Below are 27,807 nucleotides of genomic sequence, written 5' to 3'. Positions count from 1 at the left end.
GTGATAACTAAATGGCTCAGGGAACAAACCATAGAGATTTTGGGACCATGGCCTGGAAACTCCCCAGATCTTAATCCCATTGAGAACTTGTGGTCAATCATCAAGAGACGGGTGGACAAACAAAAACCTTCAAATTCAGACAAAATAAAAGCATTGATTTTGCAAGAATGGACTGCTATCAGTCAGGATTTGATCCAGAGGTTGATTGAGAGCATGCCAGGGAGAATTGCTGAGGTCCTGAAGAAGAAGGGTCAACACTGCAAATATTGACTTGCTGTATTAACTCATTCTAACTGTCAATATAACCTTTTGATACTCATAATATGATTGCAATTATATTTCTGTATGTGATAAAAACATCTGACAAACACACATAAAAACCAGAGGGCAGCAGATCATGTGAAAATATAATATTTGTGACATTCTCTAAACTTTTGACCATGACTGTAGTCCCAGGGCAGAGTAGGTGAAGTGACACTTAGATGGTGTAGTGTCGGGCGCAGGGAATGTAGCTGTGCTGGGCAGGTTGACGCAGGAATCAATGGAGGACACCAGGGCATGTGGTTCCAAAGCTTTACTCCCAGTTTGTTGTGGCACAAGAGCACGCATCCGTGCCGTGTCCTCCGGGTCAGGAGCTCAGCCAACTTCCAGGCAAGATGAAGTACTCCTTTCCAACACTTCGCCAACATATGTGCCTTTTCTGAACGTCTCCCTTTGCGCCTAATGTGAAGTACTCTCAGTACTGAGTTACACTGTAGTTCCTCCTGTCAGATGTTCCTATGAACTCTACTTGTACGGCAGACAGCTGTAGCCTGCTTTGGGGACTCCTTGCTACCTAGTCCCGGCTCACTATCATTGCTGTTGTTCCCCCAAGTCTTGTGTGGGAATAAAGTGGTCTCTACTTCTATTCCTCAGGTGTCTGCTGCAGGGCCATTAGCATCCATACAACCTCGGGGACCAGACCCTGGCCTTGCGCTGTGAACTTCAGAAGGGTTCTCCTCCAACCCTAATCCTTAGTCCTCCTCTCCTTACTTTCCGTGCTAATCCTTCTTTCTGATGTAATCCTTCTTTCTGATGGAGAGAGCTAGGTTTTCCATCAATGTCTCTTTCCTGCGCCAGCGGACCCAGGTCACTGAGGTCGGCTGCAGCACTTCCTTCATCCATCCCACTCAGGGGATCTTCCTTCACAGACTCTCCTCGTCAGAGTCCTGTGTCTAACTGTCTAACTCCTATCCTCTTCCCGCTCTATTGATGCAATCTAAACTCCACCCACCTCCCAGCACTCTTCGTGTTCCAAGCAGGGAGCCACCAAAGGGTGCATTGCTACACTACTCTGTTGTGTGGGATGCAGGTGTTGGAGTGTGGTCAGGTGTCTCCACCTTACCTGGATGGTGTGGTACCACACCTCAGGAGGAGGTGCAGTACCTCTGTGGTGACTGAACCCTCAGGGCACCACACTTGCAAGACCAAAACTGACCCACCCAAACTCTTCCTGCAGGGTTTTTTTTCCTTCACTCCAATCTGTGGCCATAGGCCACTTATAAGATCTGGGCTGGAGGAATCAGACCGGCCCCACTACCTTCATGCAGTCCGTTTCAAAAATAAAAGCCCATGCTGGATTTTCCTGAACAAGCTCCTTAGTCAAAATAACTTGACCAGGTTCAAATTTACTTTTATTCTACTGTAGGAGGAGGAGTCCCCGCTGTGTGTCTGGGACGGAACCAGGGGGGCCGTCACTAAGGTTCCTAGGGGGACTGTTTCCGGGGGATATAATTAGGGGACGGACTGCAGAGACTTCTAGAAAGGTTGGGGGAGGAGCTAGTATAAAAGGGGCTGGGGACGCCAGCAGCAGTCAGTCGACGGAGCAGGAGAGAAGAGGCACGGGAGCTAGAGGGCGCCAGGGAGCCAGAGTAAGAGCTTTCGTCAGAGACCAGAGAGGAGAGCAGTGACAGGAGAGACGGAATGGAGACTCACCATGGGCAGAAGCGGGATGGCACCGAGCCATCCAGCAGAGGAACACCAACCATTCGCCCACATTCCTAGCGGCCTCTCCACTCCTGCCCGCGGTTGGGACCTGCCCACTACCACCCGCGGCGATCGCGGCCTCACTCCAGCCCACGGCTGCGGCCTGTCCGTCGGGCTCGACGTGCAATATATAGGCATCTATATATATAGAAGTTACACAAGTTCAAACAGTCTCGCGTCTCGTCACTGCATCCCGCGTACCTGCGAGTGGCACATTTTGCGTAGTCGGCAGGATGCAGTCTCCAAGTATGGACGGAGGTGCTGCAGACCAAAGCGGGGCTGTGGACTCGACAGGCAATGAAGGCCCCCGGTCTAGTATATCCTTGGGGCTATACTAAGCAACCTGCCCAGGTTCTCCGGCACCAACACCATGCTGTGGAGCTGGATGGAGCGGATGCGAGGGCTCTTTTGAATGCATCCGATGAACCCCAACTTAGAAGCAGGTGGCCCTTACTGCATTGGACTGGGAGGCTCGGGATTCAGTAATGTTGAGACCCCCCGAGCATCGCAATACCTTCATTAGGGTCTCACAGATATTGGAGGAGACCCATGGGGATATGACAAATGTGGGGGAGTTGAGAACCCAGCTGTTCAGTCGTATAGGCATCTGTATATATAGAAGTTACACTTTGAAGTTCAAACCGTCTCGCGTCTCTTCACTACATCCCGCGTACCTGCGAGTACTACACAATGTGGTGGGAGCCCAAATTGGGGGGTTGTCCACTGCTTACCGCGACCAGACGACACAGACACCAGATGGAGGCAGATTTTGGTTGCAACAGGTCCGAGTTTATTTGCCATCCTCCTGACGACCGTAGCAATACACTGCAGCACCTTTACAGCTCTCGGTATTCAGGCCCGGGTACCTTCACCTTCCTTCAGTAGTAGTGACGTTCCTCGCGGATCTTTCGCTGGGGCTGCCCTAGTCCTATCTACCGCCAGCACTTCACCAGTCCGAGGTCGTCGTCCAATCGGTATCCCCGGGGCCTCGTCTGTCCTGCGGTTCTTTGTGTCAGGGCCACCCCCCTGACTGTCTCTTCCTATCAGTCCCCTGGTCGAGCTCTCCACCGTTGTCAGTCCTCCGTACTGAGTCTTCTCCTCCTGAGCTCCTTCTGGGACTAGCCTGCCTGGAACCCTGTCCTGTCCTATTTATCCCCTTCCTCAGGAATTTCCCTCCTGGGTTCCTATCTCCCCGCCCCCATGACTAAGCGGTTTCGTAGCCCTAAGCTGCTGACAAGTCCTGTTCTCACGCTCCCCCTTGCCATCTTGTGGTCAAATCTAGGTACTGCACTCCTATTCCACTTTCCCGCAGCTGTTTCTCTTCTATTATTATAAACGTCCATCTAGAGTGCACAAACCATCCCTTCTCCCTTCAGTCAAGTCTGTCCATTAAGTCACCTTCCCCACAACTACCTTGTGAGTCACAGGCACGCTGCTGTGACCACAAGGCACTCCAGCGGATCTAATACACTTCTGAGTGCATTCTGGGGGACACATAGCGACCCTCACATATGACTCCGGTCACTGGCTCACAACATTTATTCTATTTATTCTTTTCTAATCTGTCAGTGTGATTTTACAGTAGCCGAACATGTGTTGCCGGCTTTTCAAAAGACACCGGTGCGTACATGCATGGTGCGAGTGCTGTGCGATTTTTTTCTTGCATCCATTGACTTGCATGGGCGAGTTTCGTCCGAGATACGCTGCAAATCGCAGCATGCTGTGATTTTTTTCTCAGTCCGATTTCAGCTGAGAATAAAATTTGCAGATGAGATATAACACATTTAATAACATAATGACATTGGGCAGAGTGCGATCCAATTTTTTATCTGATTGCACTCATCTGTTTCTCTCACAAATGAGTATGTACCCATACTGTGAGAAGGCGGCGGAGAAAGCAGAGTAGAAGAAGGAGGCAACCTGGACAGGTAATCCTAGGTGGTGGTAGGACATGAGCTAGGACGCCTTCTGCCTCTGTCCCTGCCACCACAATGGGTAGTTTGGGAGATGTAACATCCCTGGACATGCTTCCTGGTCCACATATCAGTAGTGCACACTTGGCTTGGTCCGCAACATGTTTGTGCTGGGCAGGAATTGCCCACCAGGAAAAGGAGTGGCGGCTGGAAGCAACGTACTGTGGGAAAGCCACCACCATCATTTTTTAAAACTGTTTGACGCGGGTACCGGGCCAGTCGTCACAGTGGATGTGTCACAGTGGCAAGGACCCGGTCAGTGGCACCAGGCAGTCATGTAAAATGGGTGCAATTAGATGAGAATAGAGTTTATATGTAGGAATTCATGACGCCACCTGTGGTTTCTGGTCAGAGTGACCAGCGCTGCAGTGTTGCTCCTCTGGGACAGATGTTGTGATGCAGCAGAGTTGTAAAAGCTCTCCACAGGTAGAGCAGTAGTCCCAGGGCAGTAGAGATGAGTTTGTAGTTGGTGAGGTAGTGTGGAGTGGAGCATGTAGCAGTGCTGGGTGAGAGGCGCAGAAAGAAGGTAGATGACACAATTGCATGTAGTTCCAAGGGCTTTACTCACGGTCTGGTGCACACAGATGCCTGCTTCAATGCTGCGTTCTCCAGGTGAGGGGTCCAGACAACTTCCAGATAAGATGAAGTACACCCTTCCAGTTCTCCCTGTCAGTATGTACCTTTCTTGGCCGTCTCCACACAATATGCTGCTTTTACTCCTTCCTTCCAGCACTTCACAGTTATCGTTCTGGGCCAGCAGCTGCGAATCCTGTCAGACAATGAGTACCCTTCCATTTCTGTGATCCTATATACATGCCTTTCCAGTCGGACTAACCGTGGTAGGGGTGATGGTCCATAAAGTAACCAAAGCTATGGGCTTGCTAGTAGCGCCCTGAGGTATGCTAGCTAGGCAAGGGCCGTGACCCTTTGCGACCAGTTTCTCCCTCCACCTGACCTGTAGTCAGCGTGGAGAAGGGACCCATGGGGATTATGCTCCAGCAGTGTCCCAGAAGAACCTGCTTTCCATTAGGGAGCTTTCTTTATAGTCCAATCCATCCAGCAGCCTCTAGTCTGTAGAGCTGCTGCAGACCCATCCTTCTCCTTCCCTCCCTCAGAGGGATCCTCTTCACTTCCTATAATTCTCCCGCACTCAAACTATGCTCCGCCCACCTCCCAGCACTCTTCATGTTCCAAGCAGGGGCCATAAAGGGTGCTCTGCTACACTACTGGTGTGTGTGGGATGTGGGTGTTGGAGTCTGGTCAGGTGTCTCCACCTTACCTGGCCGTGGGTTACCACACCTCTGGGTGAGGTGCAGTACCTCTGTGGCGACTGGACCCTCAGGGGTACTACATTCCCCCCGTTGAACCCAGCACGTCTGCGGGCTGAAAATAAAACACAAGATGTTACAGTGGAACATACAAAAATTTCATATTTTTTTCAAACAATACTGCCAGCAGTTAACAATATATATTTCACTATAAAACTTCTTCTCCTGAGAGAGGTACCTTTACATTAAACGTTACTAACTATTTTTATTATTTAGCAAGCTAACTGCTTCCTGGTGACAACCACCAACTATAGTTCATCACCTGGTTTCAATTTTTATTCATTAACCTTACATTTTTATTAAATATTACCACTGTAATCTATTCTGTAGAAAAGTGCTTCTGTTGCTATCGCTATATAAGACTCTCAACATTTTTATTAGACATTACTATAATATTATAAAGTGCTTTATTAAACTAACTGCAATTATTCTTGTTAAGTGATAGATACTGTCCCAGCCGGGGCATCTTCAAGTGTCCTTTTGCTGGTGAAGGACCCGCTCCAAACCTCCAACGGTGGTCCTGGGTGGGCTGCAGGACATAACTGATCTCTCCCTTTAGTCCCTGTCTTCGGCCACACCCAACGGGTTTTTGTTCAGGTCTGAGGTAGTCGTGCGATGATGATATGTCCTTATTTTTCAAGGGTTTAAGTAAAACCAAGAGGGAGCACCTTAAGAGGTGCAGAACTTATTTACAACAAGGTCTTTGGATCACACCTAGTTCTTGATCTCTGCAGTTCTTGGTATTTAAGGCACTGGGGAACTTGTGCCAAAACTTGGGCAAACTGTGCACAAACAAGGCAGAAACGATGTCAATACCCTCCCAGGTAACTGTCCATTAACTGGTTAACAAAACTTTACTGGGGTTTACCTCCTGGGGTGATGGAAGCATAATATCCTTTCTGTTTCCAGGACAGGTGCTTTGGATGGCTACTTTCTGATGGCATAACAAATTGGAGGTACTCCTCCTGGTGAGCTCCTCCTGATAGAGCTGGACTGACTGCTGCCTGTGGTGGTATTCCCGCAGCTTGTCGGTGGGGTGCAGCTGATGTCACTGCTGCTGTGGACATGGAGACTGCTGCTACTGTTGGTAGAGCTGCTGTGGTGGCTTTAGGGGCTGCTGATGTTCCGGGTGCCCACTGGTGTTCATATGCTGCCACAAATTCCTCCAGTATGCAGCGCACATTTAAGGCATACCAGCAGCAAATCCTGTCAGACACCGCCTCGCCGTTTCTGTGATCCTATATAGCTGCCTTTCCAGTCAGACTAACTGTGGTAGGGGCAATGGTCCATAAAGTAAACAAAGCTATGGGCTTGCTAGTAGCATCCTGAGGTACGCTAGCTAGGCTAGGGGCCGTAACCCTATGCGACCAGTTTCTCCCTCCACCTGACCTGTAGTCAGCGTGGAGAAGGGACCCATGGGGAGTATGCTCCAGCCCTGTTCCGGAAGAACCTTCTTTCCCTTAGGGAGCTTTCTTTATAGTCCAATCCATCCAGCAGCCTCTAGTCTGTAGAGCTGCTGCAGACCCATCCTTCTCCTTCCTATAGAGACGAGGCTACATAATGAAATTGTTTACAGAAAGATGCAAATAAAAATATTCTGGGGTCACTAATCTATCAGAACCCTCTCTCTTCATCAATTTATAAAACCCTAAAATCTTGTCTCACGATTCCTATATCAATGAGTCTTGTAGGATGGTGGGGAGCTCAGTTCTGGGCTTTCCAAAAAGGATTGGGTTTTGGTTCTGTCTGAAGGGGAGGAAAAAAAGATTAAGAAGAAATCCCAACATTTTCCTTTATGCCTAGATCTGATGTCTGAAAGTTACAGGCCAAAACCTAAAGCGAACTATAAATTCATTAGACATAACCATGGAAGTCACTGTAATATGGGTAAAATGTGGACTGTTCACCTTTTGGACCCACAACCTGAGAAGTTTGAGGGGGTCACTGACTCAGGTACCCACATAACTCCAATACACATCAGAGGAGAAAGCCGCACATCTGTCCTATACGTGGTGGCGAGAAGAGGCAGTGGTCCAAGTTCTGGAGATGGGACACGGATCACCAGTAAGGTGGTTACATGTCATGAGAACCTCTAAGAAGTGAAATCTCAGGCCTGGGAATTGTAAAACCTTGAACGCAGATCACTGGAGCCGTGTACATTTTATGGCAATGGTGGAGGTTGTACGGCATCCTAATGGATAAATCACCTCATCAAACTTAATAACATTGTTCATAGTTTTAATTTTGAAAGAAGGCCTAAGTCCATCTGTAGGCAGAATAGTCATGCTCAAGTCCCACATGTAGTCCCACCTAGAAACTCACAATACGTCTGCCAGGAACACCTGACACTAAGATGGATTGTGTTGACCCCGAACAGCCATAAATGTTTTGAATTCAAAAACTTGAAATGGTCCCGATAAATTGTGGACTATCGATAGCTACTGTATCTTCATTTTTTCCATTACTTTGCCAACTTAGTAATATATTACATGAGACTAAATGGCTAAATATCATTCTCGGAGCTTGTTCTCTCCCTCACGGGGACATTATTACTAATTACTTTGTTTTCTAAATTATAATAATTTCTATTCGGAATTTTGGTCCACAAGAGATTTGTCCTCATGGGTCAGTAGGTTTCACATAAAAGCAAGTACTCAAAGTGCAAAAATAAGACATTACACGGATCCCATATAGCAGACGGCTATGTGTCTGACCAGTAAGTGATCAATGTCAACCTTCTACCAAAATTTTCATCCTTATTGAAGAGAGTGCTAAAAGTGCTTATATCAACAATGTCTGTACAGTCCATGGGGCTTTACCTTTCCTTGATGGCTATAAAACTATGCATTTTGGGATTATGAGCCTCATGGAACCAATGGGCCCCACAGCAGATGAGCATTTCCAAATCCGCAAGGACTACCATGAGCATTGAGTGTGCTCAAGACAAAGTTATATTTTTTCTTACTACTTTGCCCAGTTATCCCCTATATCCAAAGTTACTGACAGTCCTGGTTATGCCTGAACAGGTTCCATGAAACGGACTTCAAAAGTGGTAGTGCTTTGCAAAATCAGGCCCAAAAGTTAGTGCTATAGGGGCAATCCCAGCTTAAATGTCACAAAATTGTCATCCTAAATATAAGTAAATAGGTATTTCTCCCAGCCAATGTTTTGCCCACCAGGTTTTTCCATTTCCTTCTTCTCCTACTCAGATATCTGCATAACATATGTGTTCCATTGTAAAATATCATAAAATGTTGAATATTGGCTGTTAAAAGAAATGTAACGGGAAATAATTGAGGAACTCCAACAGGATGAACGATAAGTTAGACTACAATACGTCAAATGTTAGCACGTGCTCAATGTCAAGTAGCAGCTGCAAAACTCTTTACATCCAGAATTACTGTTGATTGTACAATGTAATAATAAAAATAATAATGGCACCAGGAATTATATTGATGATAGTTTTCTTTTTCTAAAACTTCTGGATATGCTTGAGGACGTTCTGTCGTCTTCAGTTTGCAAAGGGCATGTTCTTTCATACCCTCTGTTCATGTTTTCTCTTCTCCCGGTTTTTCTTGCTTTTTTATATTCTTATCGATTATTTGGAGAACTTTCCCTATAATTTTATGCACTTTTTTGATTTCTAATAGAAACCATAATTTATGGAGAACAAAACCGGGAGACGAGTGACCATACTTGTGTTCTCTGGACTGACGGATAACGAGGAGCTCATCCCTTTCCTGTTCGTCTTCTTCTTATGCATTTACCTTGTAACGATTGTGGGTAACGTCGGCATCATAGCTCTGGTCTATAACACCTCCAGACTCCACTCGCCCATGTACTACTTCTTGAGTTTCCTCTCTCTTGTAGACGTCTTCTACTCTTCCGTCATCACTCCGAAAATGTTCTCTGACTTGATCTCGGAGAGGAAGGTCATCTCATTCAGTGGTTGTGCTCTCCAGTTCTTCTTCTATGCAGCTCTGGGAGGAACTGAGACTTTCCTTCTCTCCACCATGTCCTATGACCGATACATTGCGGTCTGCCACCCTCTCCATTATATGTCTATAATGACCAGGAATAAATGCTCCTATATGGTTATTTTTTCTTTCTCCGTTGGTTTCTTGCAGTCTTCGATGCAGACCATCTGTGCATTCAGTCTTCAGTTCTGTAGATCAAACTTGATTGACCACTTCTACTGTGACATCCCACCACTGCTCACCCTTTCCTGCTCTGATACTTTCCATTGCACCATGGTCACGATCTTCATGGTGGCCATATGTACGATTACTTCTTTGCTGGCAATCCTACTCTCATATCTGTTCATATTTGCATCAGTTTTGAGAATGAGATCCAGCGAGAGCAGGAAAAAAGCCTTCAGCACGTGCTCTTCTCATCTGATGTGCGCCTCCGTCTTTTATGTGACGGTTTTCTTCACCTACTTGCGTCCTCCTTCTAGTGTCTTTACGAGCCAAGACAAGGTGGCCGCAATCTTCTACGCAGTGGTGACCCCAGTGCTCAATCCTCTTGCCTACACTTTGAGAAACCAGGAGGTAAAAAGTACAATTGGCCAAGCAGTGCGTAATATCACAGTCAAAGGTTTTTCTAAACAATTCACATAGGAAAATTAGTGGACAAAATTATGGATAACGTTTGAAAAAACTGCATTTTGTACATTTGATTGCTCATAATACCTGCTTTTTTTTTCTTAGAATAACATAAAATTATATATAAAAAAACAAATATTCAAAACTTTCTTAACATAAGCACACAGATTTGTTTTTTTCCCAGTAGAGTCTGTCCAAAATCGTCCTAAAAATGGCTTTCAAAAATTCTTGGAAAACTTTTCCAATTCACTTATTATAGGAAATCTGGGGAGCTGTTCACATGGGATTTTTTTTAGAGACTTTATATATAACGTTCATTCCTTTGTTTGTATTCTGATTATAAACCATTCACATGTCGTTCTCTTGTGTGTCTGGGTTCCTCACTAGTAGGACACGGAATTCCATGGATCATGACTTCCATTCTAAGTTGTTTATATACTTGTTTGTATGAAGCCTCAGGAAGAATCAGATCGATTATGAAACGCGTTGCATCTTTTAATAAGTTCATTGTTTTTTTTCAATTTCCCAGCCTTGTCTTCATCATCACAGCGCCCACCAATTTTTTTGCCTCACAACTGGGACATTTTTAGGCTCAATCTTCCTGTTCATTTGTGAAATTTGCAAATACATTAGTTACAATGAACAGACTCTGACCTGATCTATTCTACTGACGCTTCTAATAAGTTACATGGTTAAAGGTTGAAAACAGACCCCGGTCCATCGAGTCCAATCTTTTTCCACCAATTGTACATTTCATCACTAATTTAACTGTAACTCACAATAAAAGCTGTCATAGTGTCGGCCATTACTACCTCCTGTGGTCGGCATTCCACAGTCTGAATGCTCTAACCGTAAAGAACCCTTTCCTGTTTAGCTGCCGGAATCGCCTTTCTTCCACCTGTAATGAGTGCCTCCTAGTCCTCAGGACGCTGCTTAGATGGAACAAGTCATGTGCCAGTGTTGTGCTGGCCACACATATATTTATACATGTAAATGAGATCTCCTCTGAGTCATCTTTTCTCTAAGCTAAACAAGCCCAACTTTTCCCACCTCTCCTCATATGAGAGGCCTCCATCTCTTGTGATAATCTAGTTGCTCGTCGTTGACCTGAGTCTAACTTCTGAATATCCTTTTTAAAATGTGGAGCCCAAAACTGAATCCCATATTCTAGATGTGGCCTCACCAGTGAATTATAACGGGGTAATGATACGATGGGATCGCAGGATTTTATCTCTCTTTTTATACACCCTAAAATATTGTTCACTTTTGCGGCTGCTGCTTGACATTGAGCGCTGCTGCTCAGCTGACTTGTAACCAGAATCTCCCGTCCTTCTTCTGTTCTGTGGTCCCGAGTATTCTCCCATCTAATGTACATGCAGCAATAGGATTCCTCCGTCCTCGGTGATTACTCTACATTTATCTGCATTAAGCCTCATTTGCCAAGTGTTTGCGCATCAGACGTCATAAACAGAATGTTTTGCAATATTGTAATGTCAAGGTCAGATTTTAGTATCATACATAGTTTGGTGTCGTCAGCAAAGAATCAGACTGACACTTTACTCTCAATCCATCCACAAGGTCATTAATAAAGAGGTTAAAGAGAACTGGTCCTAGCACAGATCCCTGCAGTCTCCACTGCTCCCAGTACAGATCCCTGTGGTCACCACTTCTCCCAGTACAGATCCATGACGTCCCCTCTGCTCCCAGTACAGATCCCTGTAGTCCCCACTGCTCCCAGTATAGATAACTGCTGTCCTATCTGCTCATCGTACAGATCCATGAGGTCCCCACTGTTCCCCGTACAGATCCCTGCAGTCCCCACTGCTCCCAGTACAGATCCCTGCAGTCCCCACTGCTCCCTGTACAGATCCCTGTGGTCCACACTGTTCTCAGTAAAGATCCCTGCGGTCCCCACTACTTCCCATACAGATCCCTGTGGTACCCACTGCTCCCAGTACAGATCCCTGCGGTCCAAACTTCTTCCAGCACAGATCCCTGTGATACCCACTGCTCGCAGTACAGATTATTGCGGTCCCCACTTTATTATTATTATTTATTATTATAGCGCCATTTATTCCATGGCGCCTTAAATGTGAGGAGGGGTATACATAATAAAAACAAGTACAGAAATCTTAAACATTACAAGTCATGATGGGTAAAGGAGGAGAGAGAAGACCCTGCCTGCGAGGGCTCACAATCTACAAGGGATGGGTGTGGATACAGTAGGTGAGGGTAGAGCTGGTCATGCAGTGGTTTAGTCGATTGGTGGTTACTGCAGCTTGGAGGCTTGTAGGAAGAGGTAGGTCTTCTGGTTCTTTTGAAGGTTTCCATGGTAGGCGAGAGTCTGATGTGTTGTGGTAGAGCGTTCCAGAGTAGGTGTGATGCGCGGGAGAAGTCTTGTATGTGATTGGGGGGAGAGGAGATGAGAGGGGAGTAGAGAAGGAGATCTTGTGAGGATCAGAGGTTGCCTGTGGATAAGTATGGGGAGACGAGGTCACAGGTGTATGGAGGACACAGGTTGTGGATGGCTTTGTATGTCATGGTTAGGGTTTTGAACTGGATTCTTTGGGTAATTTGGAGCCAGTGCAGGGATTGACAGAGAGAAGAGGTCGAGGAATAGCGGGGGGACAGATGGATTAGTTTGGCAGCAGAGTTTAGAATAGATTGGAGGGGTGTGAGAGTTTTAGAGGGGAGGTCACAGAGCAGGAGGTTGCAGTAGTCAAGGCGGGAGATGATTAGGGCATGGACTAGGGTTTTTGCAGATTCTTGGTTGAGGAATGTATAGATCCAGAAAATAGTTTTGAGTTGAAATCGGCAGGAAGTGGAAAGGGCTTGGATATGTGGTTTGAATGAGAGATCAGTGTCAAGGCCAAGGCAGCTAGCTTGTGGGACTGGGGAAAGTGAGCAGCCATTTACTTTAATGGATAGGTCCATTGGGGAGATCGAGTGAGATGGGGGAAAGATGACGAATCCTGCTTTGTCCATATTAAGTTTTAGAAATCTAGCAGAGAAGAAGGATGAAATAGCAGACAGACATTGAGGGATTCTGTTTAGTAGGGAGGTGATATCTGGTCCTGAGATGTAGATCTGTGTGTCATCAGCATAGAGGTGATACTGAAAGCCATGAGATTCTATGAGCTGTCCGAGGCCAAAGGTGAAAATGGAGAAGAGCAGGGACCCTAGGACTGAACCTTGTGGGACTCCGACAGACAGGGGGCAAGGTGAGGAGGTGATGTGCGAGTGGGAGACACTGAATGTCCGGTCTGTTATGATGAGATCCAAGTCAGTGATGCCAAGAGATGAGAGGGTCTGTAATAACAGTGAGTTTCACTGTGTCAAAGGCCAGGTCCAGGAGGAGGACAACAGAGTAGTGTCTCTTGGTTTTGGCGGTTAATAGGTCATTGGTGACTTTAGTTAGGGTAGTTTCAGTGGAGTGATGCAGCCAGAAGCCAGATTATAAGCGGTCGAAGCGGGAGCAAGAAGAGAGATGGGAGGACAGTTCAAGATGGACGTGTTGTTCCAGTAGATTTGAGGCATAGTGGAGAAGTGAAATGGGGTGATAGCTAGATTCAGAGGATGGGTCAAGAGAGGGCTTTTTGAGGATAGGTGTGATTAAGGCATGTTTAAAGCTTGAGGGCAAAACACCAGTTGTTAGTGATAGGTTGAAGAGATGGGTTAGGGTTAGGATGAAGACTGTGGTAAGGTTTGGGATGAAGTGGGATGGGATGGGGTCAAGTGCAAAGGTGGTGAGATGTGATCTTGAGAGTAGAGTGGAGAGTGGATCTGTAATGGTGGAGAAGTTGGTTTTGGAGGAGGAGGGCTGAGCAGTTAGTAGGAAGGGCTTTGGAGGTTGTCGACCAAAACTGTCTCTGATGTTATCAATCTTCTCCTTGAAAAATGAGGCAAGGTCTTTGGCTGAGATGAGAGGAGAGGAGGGGGTGCTGGGGGACAGAGGAGAGAAGTGAAAGTGTTGAATAACTGTTTAGGGTTGTGAGACAGAGAGGATATGAGAGATGATAAGTAGGTTTGTTTTGCAGCAGTGAGTGTGGCCTTGAAAATAGTGAGGGACTGTTTGGATGCAATAAAGTGCTCATTGAAGTGGGATATTTTCCATTTCCACTCAGCAGCACTGGAAGCTTGTCTCAGCTCTTTGGTCAGGCTGGTGTGCCAGGGCTGTCTGTTGCTTTTGTGAGCTTTGGTATGTGTGAGAGGGGCGACCGATTCAAGGGCTGCAGCTATTGTGGTGTTATAAAGAGCGGCAGCGGCATCCGCATTGTGTAGGAAACTTATGTCTGTAAGAAGGAGGAGGGATTCAGACAGTGAGTGTAGATCGAAAAGAAAACGTGTGTCCCGAGAGCTCCACTAGGAGAATTCAATGATAAGGATCTCTTCAGATGCCAATGGAGGCAAGTACAAAGCGTGTCCAATGTCTTCTGCGACAGATGGAAGAAACAATATCTCTCCACTCTACAAACCAGGACAAAGTGGCACAAAGACCACCCAAACATCCAACCAGGTGATGTGGTACTTGTCAAAGACACTCAGTCACATTGTTATGAGTGGCCACCCGGCCTAGTCACCAAGTCTCTTCCCAGCAAGCACGGGAAAGTGCACAAGGTAGAGGTCAAAGTGAGCAAACTTGGGGAGAAAAAACTGTTCCTCAGGCCAGTTACTGAACTTGTATTGTTATTATCCCCAAAAGAGCCAAATAGTGGCATCCATTGATGCCAAGCGAGGAGTGTTTTGCCCATTCTGTACAGCTAGATATCTTTGGGTGCTGATCCAGCTGTAGCCAGTAGGTGTCATAAGTTGCCCTTCTCCTTTTTATTCATGTGTTGGAATTTTCTGTTCTCCGAATGGTTAACTGTTCTGAACCACCCCCTTCTTCTTGCCTTGGTCAACAACATGTAACCATTCTCCAGCCATCTCTGGAGTAGCTGACACTTGCTCAGATCAGCTCTTTGCAAAACCATTGCTATAACAAGCGGATTCTGGTAAGATAATGCAATTATAAGTTACGCATAAGTGTTAGTAGCCATAATGCAGCTCTCCATGATGTTTGCAATGCATGCTCAGCTCCTGTGATGTTACTTCACTGCATGTTTGTTATAAGCATTCTCTAGTTATACATCCTCTGTTCAGTGAGTGTAAGCTGGCAGCCACTAGTTGTGTTAGATATTTCTTTCTCCATTGCTGCTGTCTATGTTATATTGCTCAGCTTTTATATAATGCATGATAACAGCATCCTGTATCATTGCTACTGTTGTGATAATACCCTACATTGCTATTACCTGCCAGTATTCGTGTATTGTATACTGTCTACCAGTACTGACATGCTGTATTATCTGTCTTTTGTAGTTTTTACCTGAATCATCCACACTTTGTACAACAACTCCTGATCTCATCTACTACTGGGTTCTACTATACCATCTGTTATCATCTCCCATCATTGTCCATATCATCCCAATAAATAATAGACCTAAGCACCCACACAGTCTTGTTTCTGGGAGTGGATGAAAGGTTAAGCCGTATGCTGGAATCCACACAGCGTCATACGTGGAAGAAGGCAGAAAACTTGCCCTTCTCCTCCTCCACATCAACAGGGTTATCATGCGACCCTCGCTAAAACTTTTTACAGGGTCATCCGGCTGCCCTCATTGAAATATTTTACAGCACTTGCCCTGAGTGCATAGCTAGTGTTGAGCGAGTTTATTCGTTACTATTCGCACGGATAGTACTGTATTCGGTTACTCGTTACATTGCCAGTATTTGTGTACTCACCTCGCTATATTCGAATGTCCCGCCCTGCAGTTTTGGTGCCTCCTTTGCAGCCACTAAACATGGTGTACTTCTTAACCAATCACAGTAATGCCACAGACATCTTGGTTGTGGCATTACTGTGATTGGCTGGCTTCTCAGAGTCATAGGGTCTATGTAAGCCCTGCCGCCACCATTTTGCGCATGTTGCATCTACAAGAGTAAGGAGAGATCACTCAGCTGCTAGGAAGAGTCTTTAGGCCTTTTAAATACCAGGTCAGTGTAGAGTAGGGACAGAGAGATACTCGAGCAGGGACAGTGTAAAGGAGCCGGTCACTAGCTCCATAATGCCACCAAAAATAGCTCTTTTCAGAGCTGGAGACACACAACAAAGAGTACAGGGAGGGAGAGGTTAAATTGTTCTTCCAGTGTCCATCTTAAAACAGCTCTTTGTTAGAGGCAAAGCAATATTTTTCCAGCACACAGAGTATTAGCATTTAGTGCTGCCTTTTTTTTAAAGCACCGGTCTATGTTCCCCGCTGTTTTTGTGGTCACAGCCTGCCTTCTGCTGCCCACATTAGTCCACTGGAAAAGGCGTTTAGCGCCCAACACAAAGCAGTAGTCCAAACATTATCAGAACTGTGGCAAGCCTTAAACCAACAGACCGATCAGTGGCTCTCCTCGTTGCACCTACAACCTGGTCTGGTTGTCTACGATAATGGGTGTAACCTGGTGGCTGCTTTAAAGCTCGGGAAGCTGGTACACGTGCCATGCATGGCTCACGTGCTGAACCTAGTTGTTCAGGAATTTCTGAATAGTTACCCTGCCTTGCCATACCTACTTGTCAAGGTGCACCGTATTAGTGCCCATTTCTGTCATTCCTCTGCTGCTTTTGCTGGTCTTAAAGCACTGCAAAAGCAATTGAATTTGCCAAGTCACTGACTCATTTGCGACCTGCCAACGTGCTGGAACTCAAACTATCATATGTTGGCAAGGAATAGTGACCAGCAGAGGGCAGTAGCTCAATACCAGCTTCATCATGCCCGTCACACTGAAAGTCAGCCACCACACATAACAACTGTTGGGTGGGTGTGAATCAGTGACATTTGTGAGGTTCTGGAGAACTTTGAGTACTCCTGTGACTGTGTGTCTTAACTCTATGCTTTTGTCCTCCTCTGGAGGTGTACAGCTGGAGCTGCGGTGGTTCTCCTTTGACACTTAGCCCTTAGAGACAGGGGCAGGTCTACCCCGGTCGCAGGGGTTCCAGCTGCGACGGTGCCCGGAGTGTTTAGGGGCCCGATCGTAGAGCTGTGCAGCTCCTTGCTTTGAGTGCCTGCCAGGCTGCGCAATTGGCCTGACATGATGACTGCTCTGTGCACACAGGACCTGTGATGAGGAGGGGAGGAGTCAGGGGTCACATGATCAGGAGCCTCGTGTATGCCGACCTGGTTGTCATGGTGCACTGCTGGATGTGGGTAAGTTTCTGTGTGGGGTCAGGAGGGGTTTACAGGGTGGATGTTGGAGAGCCGTGTGTGTATGAGGTGTACGGAGTGGAGCTGTGTGTGTACAAGGTGTACGGAGCAGAGCTGTGTGTGTACGAGGTGTATGGAGTGGAGCCGTGTGTGTACGAGGTGTACGTAGCAGAGCTGTGTGTGTACGGTGTGTACGGAGCAGAGCTGTGTGTGTATGAGGTGTACTGAGCAGAGCCGTGTGTGTACGAGGTGTACTGAGCGGAGCCGCGTGTGTACGAGGTGTACTGAGCAGAGCCGTGTGTGTACGAGGTGTACTGAGCGGAGCCGTGTATGCACGAGGTGTACGGAGCACAGCCGTGTGTGTACGAGGTGTACGGAGCGGAGCCGTGTGTGCACGAGGTGTACGTAGCAGAGCCGTGTGTGTACGGGGTGTACGGAGCATAGCCATGTGTACACGAGGTGTATGGAGCGGAGCCGTGTGTGTACAAGGTGTATGGAGCGGAGTCGTGTGTGTACGAGGTGTACGTAGCAGAGCCGTGTGTGTATGAGGTGTACGTAGCAGAGCCGTGTGTACGGGGTGTACGGAGCAGAGCTGTGTGTGTACGAGGTGTACGGAGCGGAGCCGCGTGTGTATGAGGTGTACTAAGCAGAGCCGTGTATGTACGAGGTGTACTGAGCGGAGCCGTGTATGCACGAGGTGTACGGAGCACAGCCGTGTGTGTACGAGGTGTACGGAGCGGAGCCGTGTGTGCACGAGGTGTACGTAGCAGAGCCGTGTGTGTACGGGGTGTACTGAGCGGAGCCATGTGTACGAGGTGTACAGAGCAGAGCCGTGTGTGTACAAGGCATACTGAGTGGAGCCATGAGTGTACGAGGTGAGCGGAGCCGTGTGTATACGAGGTGAGCAGAGCCGTGTGTGTACGAGGTGTACTGAGCGGAGCAGTGAGTGTACAAGGTGTACGGAGCGGAGCCGTGAGTGTACGAGGTGAGCGGAGCCGTATGTGTACAAGGTGAGCGGAGCCATGTGTGTACGAGGTGTATGGAGTGGAGCCGTGTGTGTACGGTGTGTTAGAGGTGAGCGGAGCCGTATGTGTACAAGATGTACGGAGCGGAGATGTGCGTGTATTTTGGCATGGGGGGCTCCATTTGAAAGTTCGCACCGGGGCCCATAACTTTGTAGTTATGCCACTGCTTAGAGATCTACCTCCCAGTGCTTCCACAGTGACCGCTTTTTCTCTCCCTCAATCATCACTGATAGGCGCACACGTCTCTCCACGGAAAATGCAGACAGACTTACTCTGATTAAATTCAACAAGGACGGGATATCTCCACAGTTTGCAATCCCTCCACATGACAGCAAGGCAACCTAAATTAACCAAAAATGCTGATTCATGCTAATGCTGTTAACGTCACCTCCTTCCCATAAAACCCCTTTTTCTTCCTGCGTCAATCATGGCTCAGCCCATAGGGCTAATTTTTACGAACCCTATGCACACTGTGCACTGGACAATTCTTGATTGTAGAGTGGTCCTACCAAACTAATATTCATCATTGGAGGTCCTCGTGACAGGTTGTCCCACATTGTGACTGAGATGGGGATACATATTCAATAGAAATCTAGGTTTGGTAGTTGTTCTTGTGTATCTGTAACAGTGGCGTAATACTGCAACAAACTTATTCCTAGAAACCATATGTGAGTCAGAAATGCAGGCAGGCATATTCTCCAGGCTCTTCCCATTCTGCTCCATCACTTTTCCATCCATTTCAGCTTTTTCCGCAGGCCACCAGACCCCTTTGTAGGGTCCAGCAGAAAATGACTCGCATTTCTCATTGACTTGCCTTGTACTCGCTATTCGGAACAAATACGCAATTTTTACAAAGTACTCGATACGAGTATAGCGATTACGAATATTACAGTACTCGCTCATCACTATGCATAGCCTTTATGAATCTAGGAGTCAAACTACCTAAAAATTGTAACAGAATGTGCATGATCCCTCCTATACAGTATGTATAACACAGGATGCATCAGAGTGCCTCTTCCTTCTAATGTTTGGCAGTTCTTGCCTTGTTGTCCCTATAGGTTTTGTGAGTTTCAGAGTCCCTCCTCCATAAATAATACAAGATCATTAACAGAGAGGATGTTTACAGAGGGAATGGAGCACACCTGGCAGAGTCTGCAGGGGCCGGTCATTAACAGAGAAGATGTGTTACAGAGGGAATGGAGCACACCTGGCAGAGTCTGCAGGGGCCGGTCATTAACAGAGAAGATGTATTACAGAGGGAATGGAGCACACCTGGCAGAGTCTGCAGGGGCCGGTCATTAACAGAGAAGATGTATTACAGAGGGAATGGAGCACACCTGGCAGAGTCTGCAGGGGCCGGTCATTAACAGAGAAGATGTATTACAGAGGGAATGGAGCACACCTGGCAGAGTCTGCAGGGGCCGGTCATTAACAGAGAAGATGTATTACAGAGGGAATGGAGCACACCTGGCAGAGTCTGCAGGGGCCGGTCATTAACAGAGAAGATGTATTACAGAGTCAATGGAGCACACCTGGCAGAGTCTGCAGGGGCCGGTCATTAACAGAAAGGGAGTATTACAGATGGAAGGGAGTACACCTGGCACAGTCTGCAGGGGCCAGTCATTCACAGGGATGGTGTATTACAGATGGAAGGGAGCACAGCTGGCAGAATCTGCAGGGGCAGGTCATTAACAGGAAGGGTGTATTACAGAGGAAAGGGAGTACATCTGGCAGAGTCTGCAGGGGCCGGTCATTAAGAGAGATGTATTACAGAGGGAATGGAGCACACCTGGCAGAGTCTGCAGGGGCCGGTAATTAACAGAGAGGATGTATTACAGAGGGAATGGAGCACACCTGGCAGACTCTGCAGGGGCCGGTCATTAACAGAGAGGATGTATTACAGAGGGAATGGAGCACACCTGGCAGAGTCTGCAGGGGCCGGTCATTAACAGAGAGGATGTATTACACAGGGAATGGAGCACACCTGGCAGACTCTGTAGGGGCCGGTCATTGACAGAGAGGATGTATTACAGAGGGAATGGAGCACACCTGGCAGAGTCTGCAGGTGCCGGTCATTAACAGAGAAGATGTATTACAGAGAGAATGGAGTACACCTGGCAGAATCTGCAGGGGCAGGTCATTAACAGGAAGGGTGTATTACAGAGGAAAGGGAGTACATCTGGCAGAGTCTGCAGGGGCCGGTCATTAAGAGAGAAGATGTATTACAGGGGGAATGGAGCACACCTGGCAGAGTCTGCAGAGGCTGGTCATTAACAGAGAAGATGTATTACAGATGGAAGGGAGCACAGCTGGCAGAATCTGCAGGGGCAGGTCATTAACAGAGAGGATATAGTACAGAGGAAAGGGAGTACATCTGGCAGAGTCTGCAGGGGCCGGTCATTAACAGAGAAGATGTATTACAGAGGGAATGGAGCACACCTGGCAGAGTCTGCAGAGGCCGGTCATTAACAGAGAGGATGTAGTACAGATGGAATGGAGAGCACACCTGGCAGAGTCTGCAGGGGCCAGTCATTAACAGAGAGGATATAGTACAGAGGAAAGGGAGTACACCTGGCAGAGTCTGCAGGGGTCAGTCATTAACAGAGAGGATGTAGTACAGATGGAATGGATCACACCTGGCAGAGTCTGTAGGGGCCAGTCATTAACAGAGACGATGTAGTACAGATGGAAGGGAGCACACCTGGCAGAGTCTGCAGGGGCCGGTCATTAACAGAGAGGATGTAGTATGGAGGAAAGGGAGTACACCTGGCAGAATCTGCAGAGACCGGTCATTAACAGAGAGGATGTAGTACAGATGGAATGGAGCACACCTGGCAGAGTCTGCAGGAGCCAGTCATTCACAGCGATGGTGTATTACAGAGGGAATGGAGCACACCTGGCAGAATCTGCAGGGGCAGGTCATTAACAGAGAGGATGTAGTACAGATGGAAGGGAGCACATCTGGCAGAGTCTGCAGGGGCCGGTCATTAACAGAGAAGAGGTGTTACAGAGGGAATGGAGTACACCTGGCACAGTCTGCAGGGGCCAGTCATTCACAAGGATGGTGTATTACACATGGAAGGGAGCACAGCTGGCAGAATCTGCAGGGGCCGGTCATTCACAGGGAGGGTATATTACAGAGGGAAGGGAGCACACCTGGCAGAGTCTGCAGGGGCCGGTCATTCACACGAAGGGTGTATTACAGAGAGAAGGGAGCACACCTGGCAGAATCTGCAGGGGCCGGTCATTCACAGGGAGGGTATATTACAGAGAGAAGGGAGCACACCTGGCAGAATCTGCAGGGGCCAGTCATTCACAGGGAGGGTATATTACAGAGGGAAGGGAGCACACCTGGCAGAGTCTGCAGGGGCCGGTCATTCACAGGGAGGATATATTTTAGAGTGGTGCAAAGTGAATAATTCCTCCGTTACCAAAAATTCCAGTAAAGCTCATTTGCTGCTTATTCACCTGACTAGGCATATCTGAGAATGGGTTACTCATATTGTGGTGTGGCTGCTGTACAGGAATAGTGCTCATGGACGGTCATAGCTGCAATTAAATTTACATACTAAATGCGCAAAGTAATAAAGACATTCCTAATCGCCCCATACACCTAACTACACCCCATCAGACCATCAATCTAATGGAAAACCAATACTGGAGACACATTGATCACAGCCACTGGAAGAATTCTTACAACACCCACAGGGAGCTTCTTCATTAATGCTTGTTAATTTTCATATTTTCTTTAAGACCCTCTGGGGCCTGTAGATTTATCCTCAAAGGCGAATGAGTTTTGTTATAAAACAGATGACAATTTAGATCTGGAAGAGAGCGATCGATCCCAGTGTGTGAAAACTGCAAGTCAGGCAGGTAAGATACACGGGTCTTTCTTATTACATTGGGCGGCTATGAATGTGATATAACCCAGGACATATACAGTGGGAAAAAGTATTTAGTCAGCCACCAATTGTGCAAGTTCACCCACTTAAAAAGATGAGAGAGGCCTGTAACTGACAACATAGGTAGACCACAGCCATGAGAAAACAAATCCAGAAAATCACCTTGTCTGATTTGGGAAGGTTTATTTTACAAATTATGGTGGAAAATAAGTATTTGGTCACCTAAAAACCTGCAAGATTTCTGTCTCTCACAAACCTGTAACTTCTTCTTTAAGAGGCTCCTCTGTCCTCCACTCATTACCTGTAGTAATGGCGCCTGTTTGAACTTGTTATCAGTATAAAAGACACCTGTCCACAACCTCAGTCACACTCCAAACTCCACTATGGTAAAGACCAGAGAGCTGTCGAAGGACACCAGAAACAAAATTGTAGCCCTGCACCGGGCTGGGAAGACTGAATTTGCAATAAGCAAGCAGCTTGGTGCGTGAAATCAACCGTGAGAGCAATAATAAGAAAATGGAAGACATGCAAGACCACTGATAATCTCCCTCGATCTGGGGCTCCATGCAAGATCTCACCCCTTGGGAACAAAATGATCACAAGAAAGGTGAGCAAAAATCCCAGAAACACACAGGAGGACCTAATGAATGACCTGCATAGAGCTGGGACCACAGTAACAAAGGCTACCATCAGTAACACACTACGCTGCCATTGACTCAGATCCTGCAGTGCCAGACGTGTCCCCCTTCTTAAGCCAGTACATGTCTGAAGTTTGCTAGAAAGCATTTGGAGGATTATCCAGAAGAGTATTGGGAGAATGTCATATGGTCTAATGAAACCAAAGTAGAACTGTTTGGTAGAAACAAAACTCGTCGTGTTTGGAGGAGACAGAATGCTGAGTTGCATCCAAATAACACCATACCTACTGTGAAGCATAGAGGGTGGCAGCATCATGCTTTGGGGCTGTTTCTCTGCAAAAGAACCAGGATGACTGATCCGTATACATGAAAAAATGAATGAGGCCATGTATCGTAAGATTTTGAGTGCAAACCTCCTTCCTTCAGCAAGGGCATTGAAGATAAAATGTGGATAGGTTTTTAAGCATGATAATGATCCCAGGCACACTACCAGGGCAATGAAGGAGTGGCTTTGTAAGAAGCATATGAAGGTCCTGGAGTTGCCTAGCCAGTCTCCAGATCTCAACCCCATAGAAAACCTTTGGAGGGATTTGAAAGTCTGTGTTGCCCAGCGACAGGCCCAAAACATCACTGCTCTAGAGGAGATCTGCATGGAGGAATGGGCCAACATACCACCGACAGTGTGTGCCAACCTTGTGACGACTTACTTTATTAGTTTGGCCTCTGTCATTGCCAACAAAGGATATATAACAAAATACTGAGATGAATTTTTGTTAATGACCAAATACTTATTTTCCACCATAATTAGCAAAATAAATGTTACCAAATCAGACAAGGTGATTTTCTGGATTTGTTTTCTCATTTTGACTCTCATAGTTGTGGTCGACCTATGATGTCAGTTACAGGCCGCTCTCATCTTTATAAGTGGGAGAACTTGTACAATTGGTGGCCGACTAAAGACTTTTTTCCCCACTGTAATAGAGAGAGCGCATTTGTCTCACTGACGACTGCCCAAGGATCTTACTATCTCATGTCTTTTTTTTATAAATTAGTGAAATGTTCTAGGTTATTTCAGGAAAGTAGAAAAATCGTTTTGTTGTAAAGAATCTCAGAAATTGTGTGCGCAACTAGTAAGACGCGAGGCCGAAAAATAAGGGAGAAGAGTGTGGGAATTATTTAGTGTGAATTCATGTTTAAGTCCCTAGATGCCTAGAAAGTGGCGAAACGCAGATTGGGATACTGTCCTGACACTCAGCGTACGGATAGCCTAATCATTACGGAAATATGGGAATTACCTGCTGCTGCTGTAAAAGTACAGCAGAAATAATCAGCGTAGCACAGCTTAATCCAGGTGAAACGAAGAAATGCTCAGCGGCAAGCGTCACCATGTCAGGTATCCAGGACATACACTGCTCAGCTAATATGCGTAAGAGACTTGGTAGGCTATGTTCATGTTTTTTATGCTAATTAAAACCTCTTTTTTACAGTATCAGCAAAAACTTTGAGATTTCAGAAATCTAACAAACATGCTTTGTTTTTTACTGAATGATTTTGAAAATTGCTGCGTTTTTGAAAAGCGCAGCATGCCAATTCTTTCAGCATTTTTACAACGTTTTTGCAGCATTTTTTACCCATAGAAAGCAATCATTAGCAAAAAACTATACAGCATGATGCAAAACCCATTTATTTTTTAGTCTTTTCCCAAATTTAAATTTTACTATATTGTCTTGGTTTCCTCACATGAGCAGGGATGTTAGTATTAGTGCAGTTTAATTAAATTAGCAATATGTGTTCAAGTAAACAATGTCCGACCAACTCAATGCCCTACCAATGTGTGAAAGTATATAATGCCCAACCAATTAAATGCCCTTCCAGTTTGTAAATGTAAAGAATGCCCGGCCAAATAAATGCCCTAGCAATGTGTGAAAGTAAATAATGCCCAAACAATGCCCAAACAATTCAGTATCCTACCAGTGAGTTAAAGTAAACAGTGTCCGACCAACCTAATGCCCTACCAATGTGTAAAAGTAAATAATGCCCTACCAATTAAATGCCCTTCCAGTTTGTGAAAATATAGAATGCCCGGCCAATTCAATGTCCTACCAGTGCGATAAAGTAAACAATGTCCGACCAACTCAATGCCCTACCAATCTGTGAAAGTAAATAAGGCCCAACCAATTAAATGCCCTTCCAGCTTGTGAGAATATAGAATGCCCGGCCAATTAAATGCCCTACCAATGTGTGAAAGTACATAATACCCAAACAATGCCCGACCAATTCAATGTCCTACCAGTGCATTAAAGTAAACAATGTCCAACCAACTCAATGCCCTACCAATCTGTGAAAGTAAATAATGCCCGACCAATTAAATGCCCTTCCAGCTTGTGAAAATATAGAATGCCCGGCCAATTAAATACCCTTCCAATGTGTGAAAGTACATAATACCCAAACAATGCCCGACCAATTCAATGTCCTACCAGTGCATTAAAGTAAACAATGTCCGACCAACTCAATGCCCTACCAATGTGTGAAGGTAAATAATGCCCGACCAATTAAATGCTCTTACAGTTTGTAAAAGTAAAGAATGCCCGACCAATTCAATATTCTACATTAAAGTAAATAAAGTCTGAGCAACTAAATGCCCTACCAATATGTGAAAGTAAATAATGCCCTACAAACTCATAGCCATACCAATATGTTAAGCAAACAATTCTCGAATAATTCAACTTCTCCAGCTCACCTCCTCCCCATCCTGTATAATGACTGATAACACCTCTATATACAGTAGATAACAAAAGATCCAACATACACAATAGGTGATAAGATGCCGTTCTATAGATAAGATGTAGTTACAGAAACGAAAAGATTTCATGTCTCCTGTGACAGAATTATCACTGAAAACTAATAAGTCTTTTCTATTTTGCTTATGACTAACTTATTCATTACTGATGTCCATTATTCTTTGGCCAGGAGTCAGATGGGTCCGGAAGCTCCGCAGCCGTGATACAGAGTGGGAAAAATTAGGCTACGATAGTGGCCGGCGGTCAGGGTAAAAAGGGAAAGATTTGTAGGTTTTTCTTAAATGCAGATTTCTATATGAAATAAAATCGTGTATAGAAATTAAACAATTTTAAGTTGTGCTTCTTCTGGCTCCTCTAGTGAAAAACTAACTAAGAAAAAAGACACAAAATAGGCGCACCAAAGAAAAAAAGACACAAAATAGGCGCACCAAACCCTGGCGGCATGAAAACCACTGTGCTGCACAGATCTGGGCCATGTAATAAAAAGTACAATCCTCTGATCCATATTATTATCGCATGACAAATATTCACAAACATATTGTTCTCTGTTTATCATAGGCTCTGAAAACGTCTTACATCCTAATGTAAGACCAAGGGAGCTAATGGCTCTTAGATTCATTTAGTAGGAAACCGGCCAGTTTGAATGAAGCTTTTCAGCATCCAGAATGGTTTTCAAGAAGAAAAAACTCATTCATTATTGTTGTGGGACTTAAGTGGCATGAATATTGGATATTAAATCTGGAGTGACCATTGTGGTAAACGATAGGTAGGAAGTTTTCCTGTAATGACGACTATACTCTTGGTTTTATCACAAGTTATTGGTGAGTGTTTAGGTGGAACACGATTGTTTGTGAGGTCAATAAGTTTCCACAAGAATCAAGCGATCAATCTCACAATTGTGATTCATTTGAAAAATATATTGCACATTGGGTGACATGAGAAAAATATTGCTCCATGGGAACAAGTAAGGAGTGACAGAGAATATTATTGGTAAAAGGAATATTGGATCTAGGAGAATATCTCCAAGGTTAATCTATAAGCACTGAGACATTGAAAATAATGTAGGTTTTAGAATGTAGATGACCACAATGTTCTACACCCATCATGTTTCAGGCATGGCCAAAGAGTTTGAATATGGAGAAATAGTCGAGAGGCATGTGTAGTTACAGTGGATATAAAATCTCAGTAAAAGGCATTAGATATACCATTGACCACTGTGAAGACGGTCATCAAGAAGTGACATTACCTAGAACTGGACATCCCTCCAAAACTGATGAAAAGACAAGAAATAAATTGGTCTAGGAGGCTACTAAAAGGCTGACAGCAACATTAAAAGAACTGCATGAATTTCTGCAATCTTCATATTTCTGGTCTGTAGTTGGGCAACTCTGAAGCCTTTTCTTACAAAGAAAAACATCCAAGCCCGGCTATGTTTTGTCCAAGCCTACATCAAATCTGGTAAAAGTATATGGTAAATGTGTTATGTCTGATGAGATTAAGGGGACACTTTTGGTCACAATTTCATAAGGTATGTTTGGTGCAAAGCCAATACTGAGCATCACCAGAATTACACTATACCCACAGGCAAGCATGGTGGTGGCTGCCTTATACCTTAGGGCTGTTTTTCAGCAGCTGGGACTAGGGCTTAAGCCAAGGTGCAAGCAATTCATCTTGGTAGGGTAATATTACATGATGAAAACCTGGCATTTTAACAAGGATGTGCAGATTTTTGCATACACTGTACCAGAACCATGTGTGGCTTAAGAGAACAAAACGTCCGTCTCCCACTGCATCACACGAAGGTCCAAAGAGCTGAGATATCTTAAAATAGTCAATGTCCAATTCAGTCAATCTGGTGTGACTGAAAATGAATTAATTGTCCTCCTTCCATCATGTCACACAGAAGTGCAAAGATCTGAAATATGGGGAAATAGTCACTGGTCACTTGTGAGGAACTAGAACCTTTAACTCTGCAGAAATTCCGCTGTGACTGAAGATACCACAATGTTCAACTCCATCACATGACATGGTCCTAGAGCCCGAGGGACTTGGTTGTCAGGGTCTTTACTCTGCGTTCTAACTTGATAGGGTCTTTACAGAACATAATCCTTTGTTGTTTCCATATTAACTATTTTAAGGACTCAGATATAGGTCTCCGTTGAAAAGACTTAGATGTTATCATGTGGTAGCTTGGTAAATAATGGAATTTTCTATTTTCAAATCTTTGCGTGTAACCACAAGTTGAAATTTCGAAATATTTTTTTTCTACCAAAGCTTACATT

The 27,807-nt window shown here is 45.6% G+C and overlaps 1 protein-coding gene across 1 annotated transcript; it reads left to right on the top strand.

The window, feature by feature from the left end:
* Positions 1 to 7,192: 7,192 nt before the first annotated feature.
* LOC141050172 (olfactory receptor 5B12-like) lies at positions 7,193 to 27,000 on the top strand. The gene is made up of 5 exons (XM_073547005.1): positions 7,193 to 7,204; positions 8,995 to 9,922; positions 21,938 to 22,057; positions 26,292 to 26,346; positions 26,904 to 27,000. The coding sequence occupies exons 1-5, from the start codon at positions 7,193 to 7,195 to the stop codon at positions 26,998 to 27,000; spliced, it is 1,212 nt and encodes a 403-aa protein (XP_073403106.1).
* The last annotated feature ends 807 nt before the right edge of the window (positions 27,001 to 27,807 follow it).

The sequence above is a fragment of the Dendrobates tinctorius genome, unplaced genomic scaffold (assembly GCF_039654945.1).
Source record: "Dendrobates tinctorius isolate UK_male_01 unplaced genomic scaffold, ASM3965494v1 ptg000151l, whole genome shotgun sequence".
NCBI lineage: Eukaryota > Metazoa > Chordata > Amphibia > Anura > Dendrobatidae > Dendrobates > Dendrobates tinctorius.
This window is presented reverse-complemented; position numbering and strand designations above follow the sequence as displayed.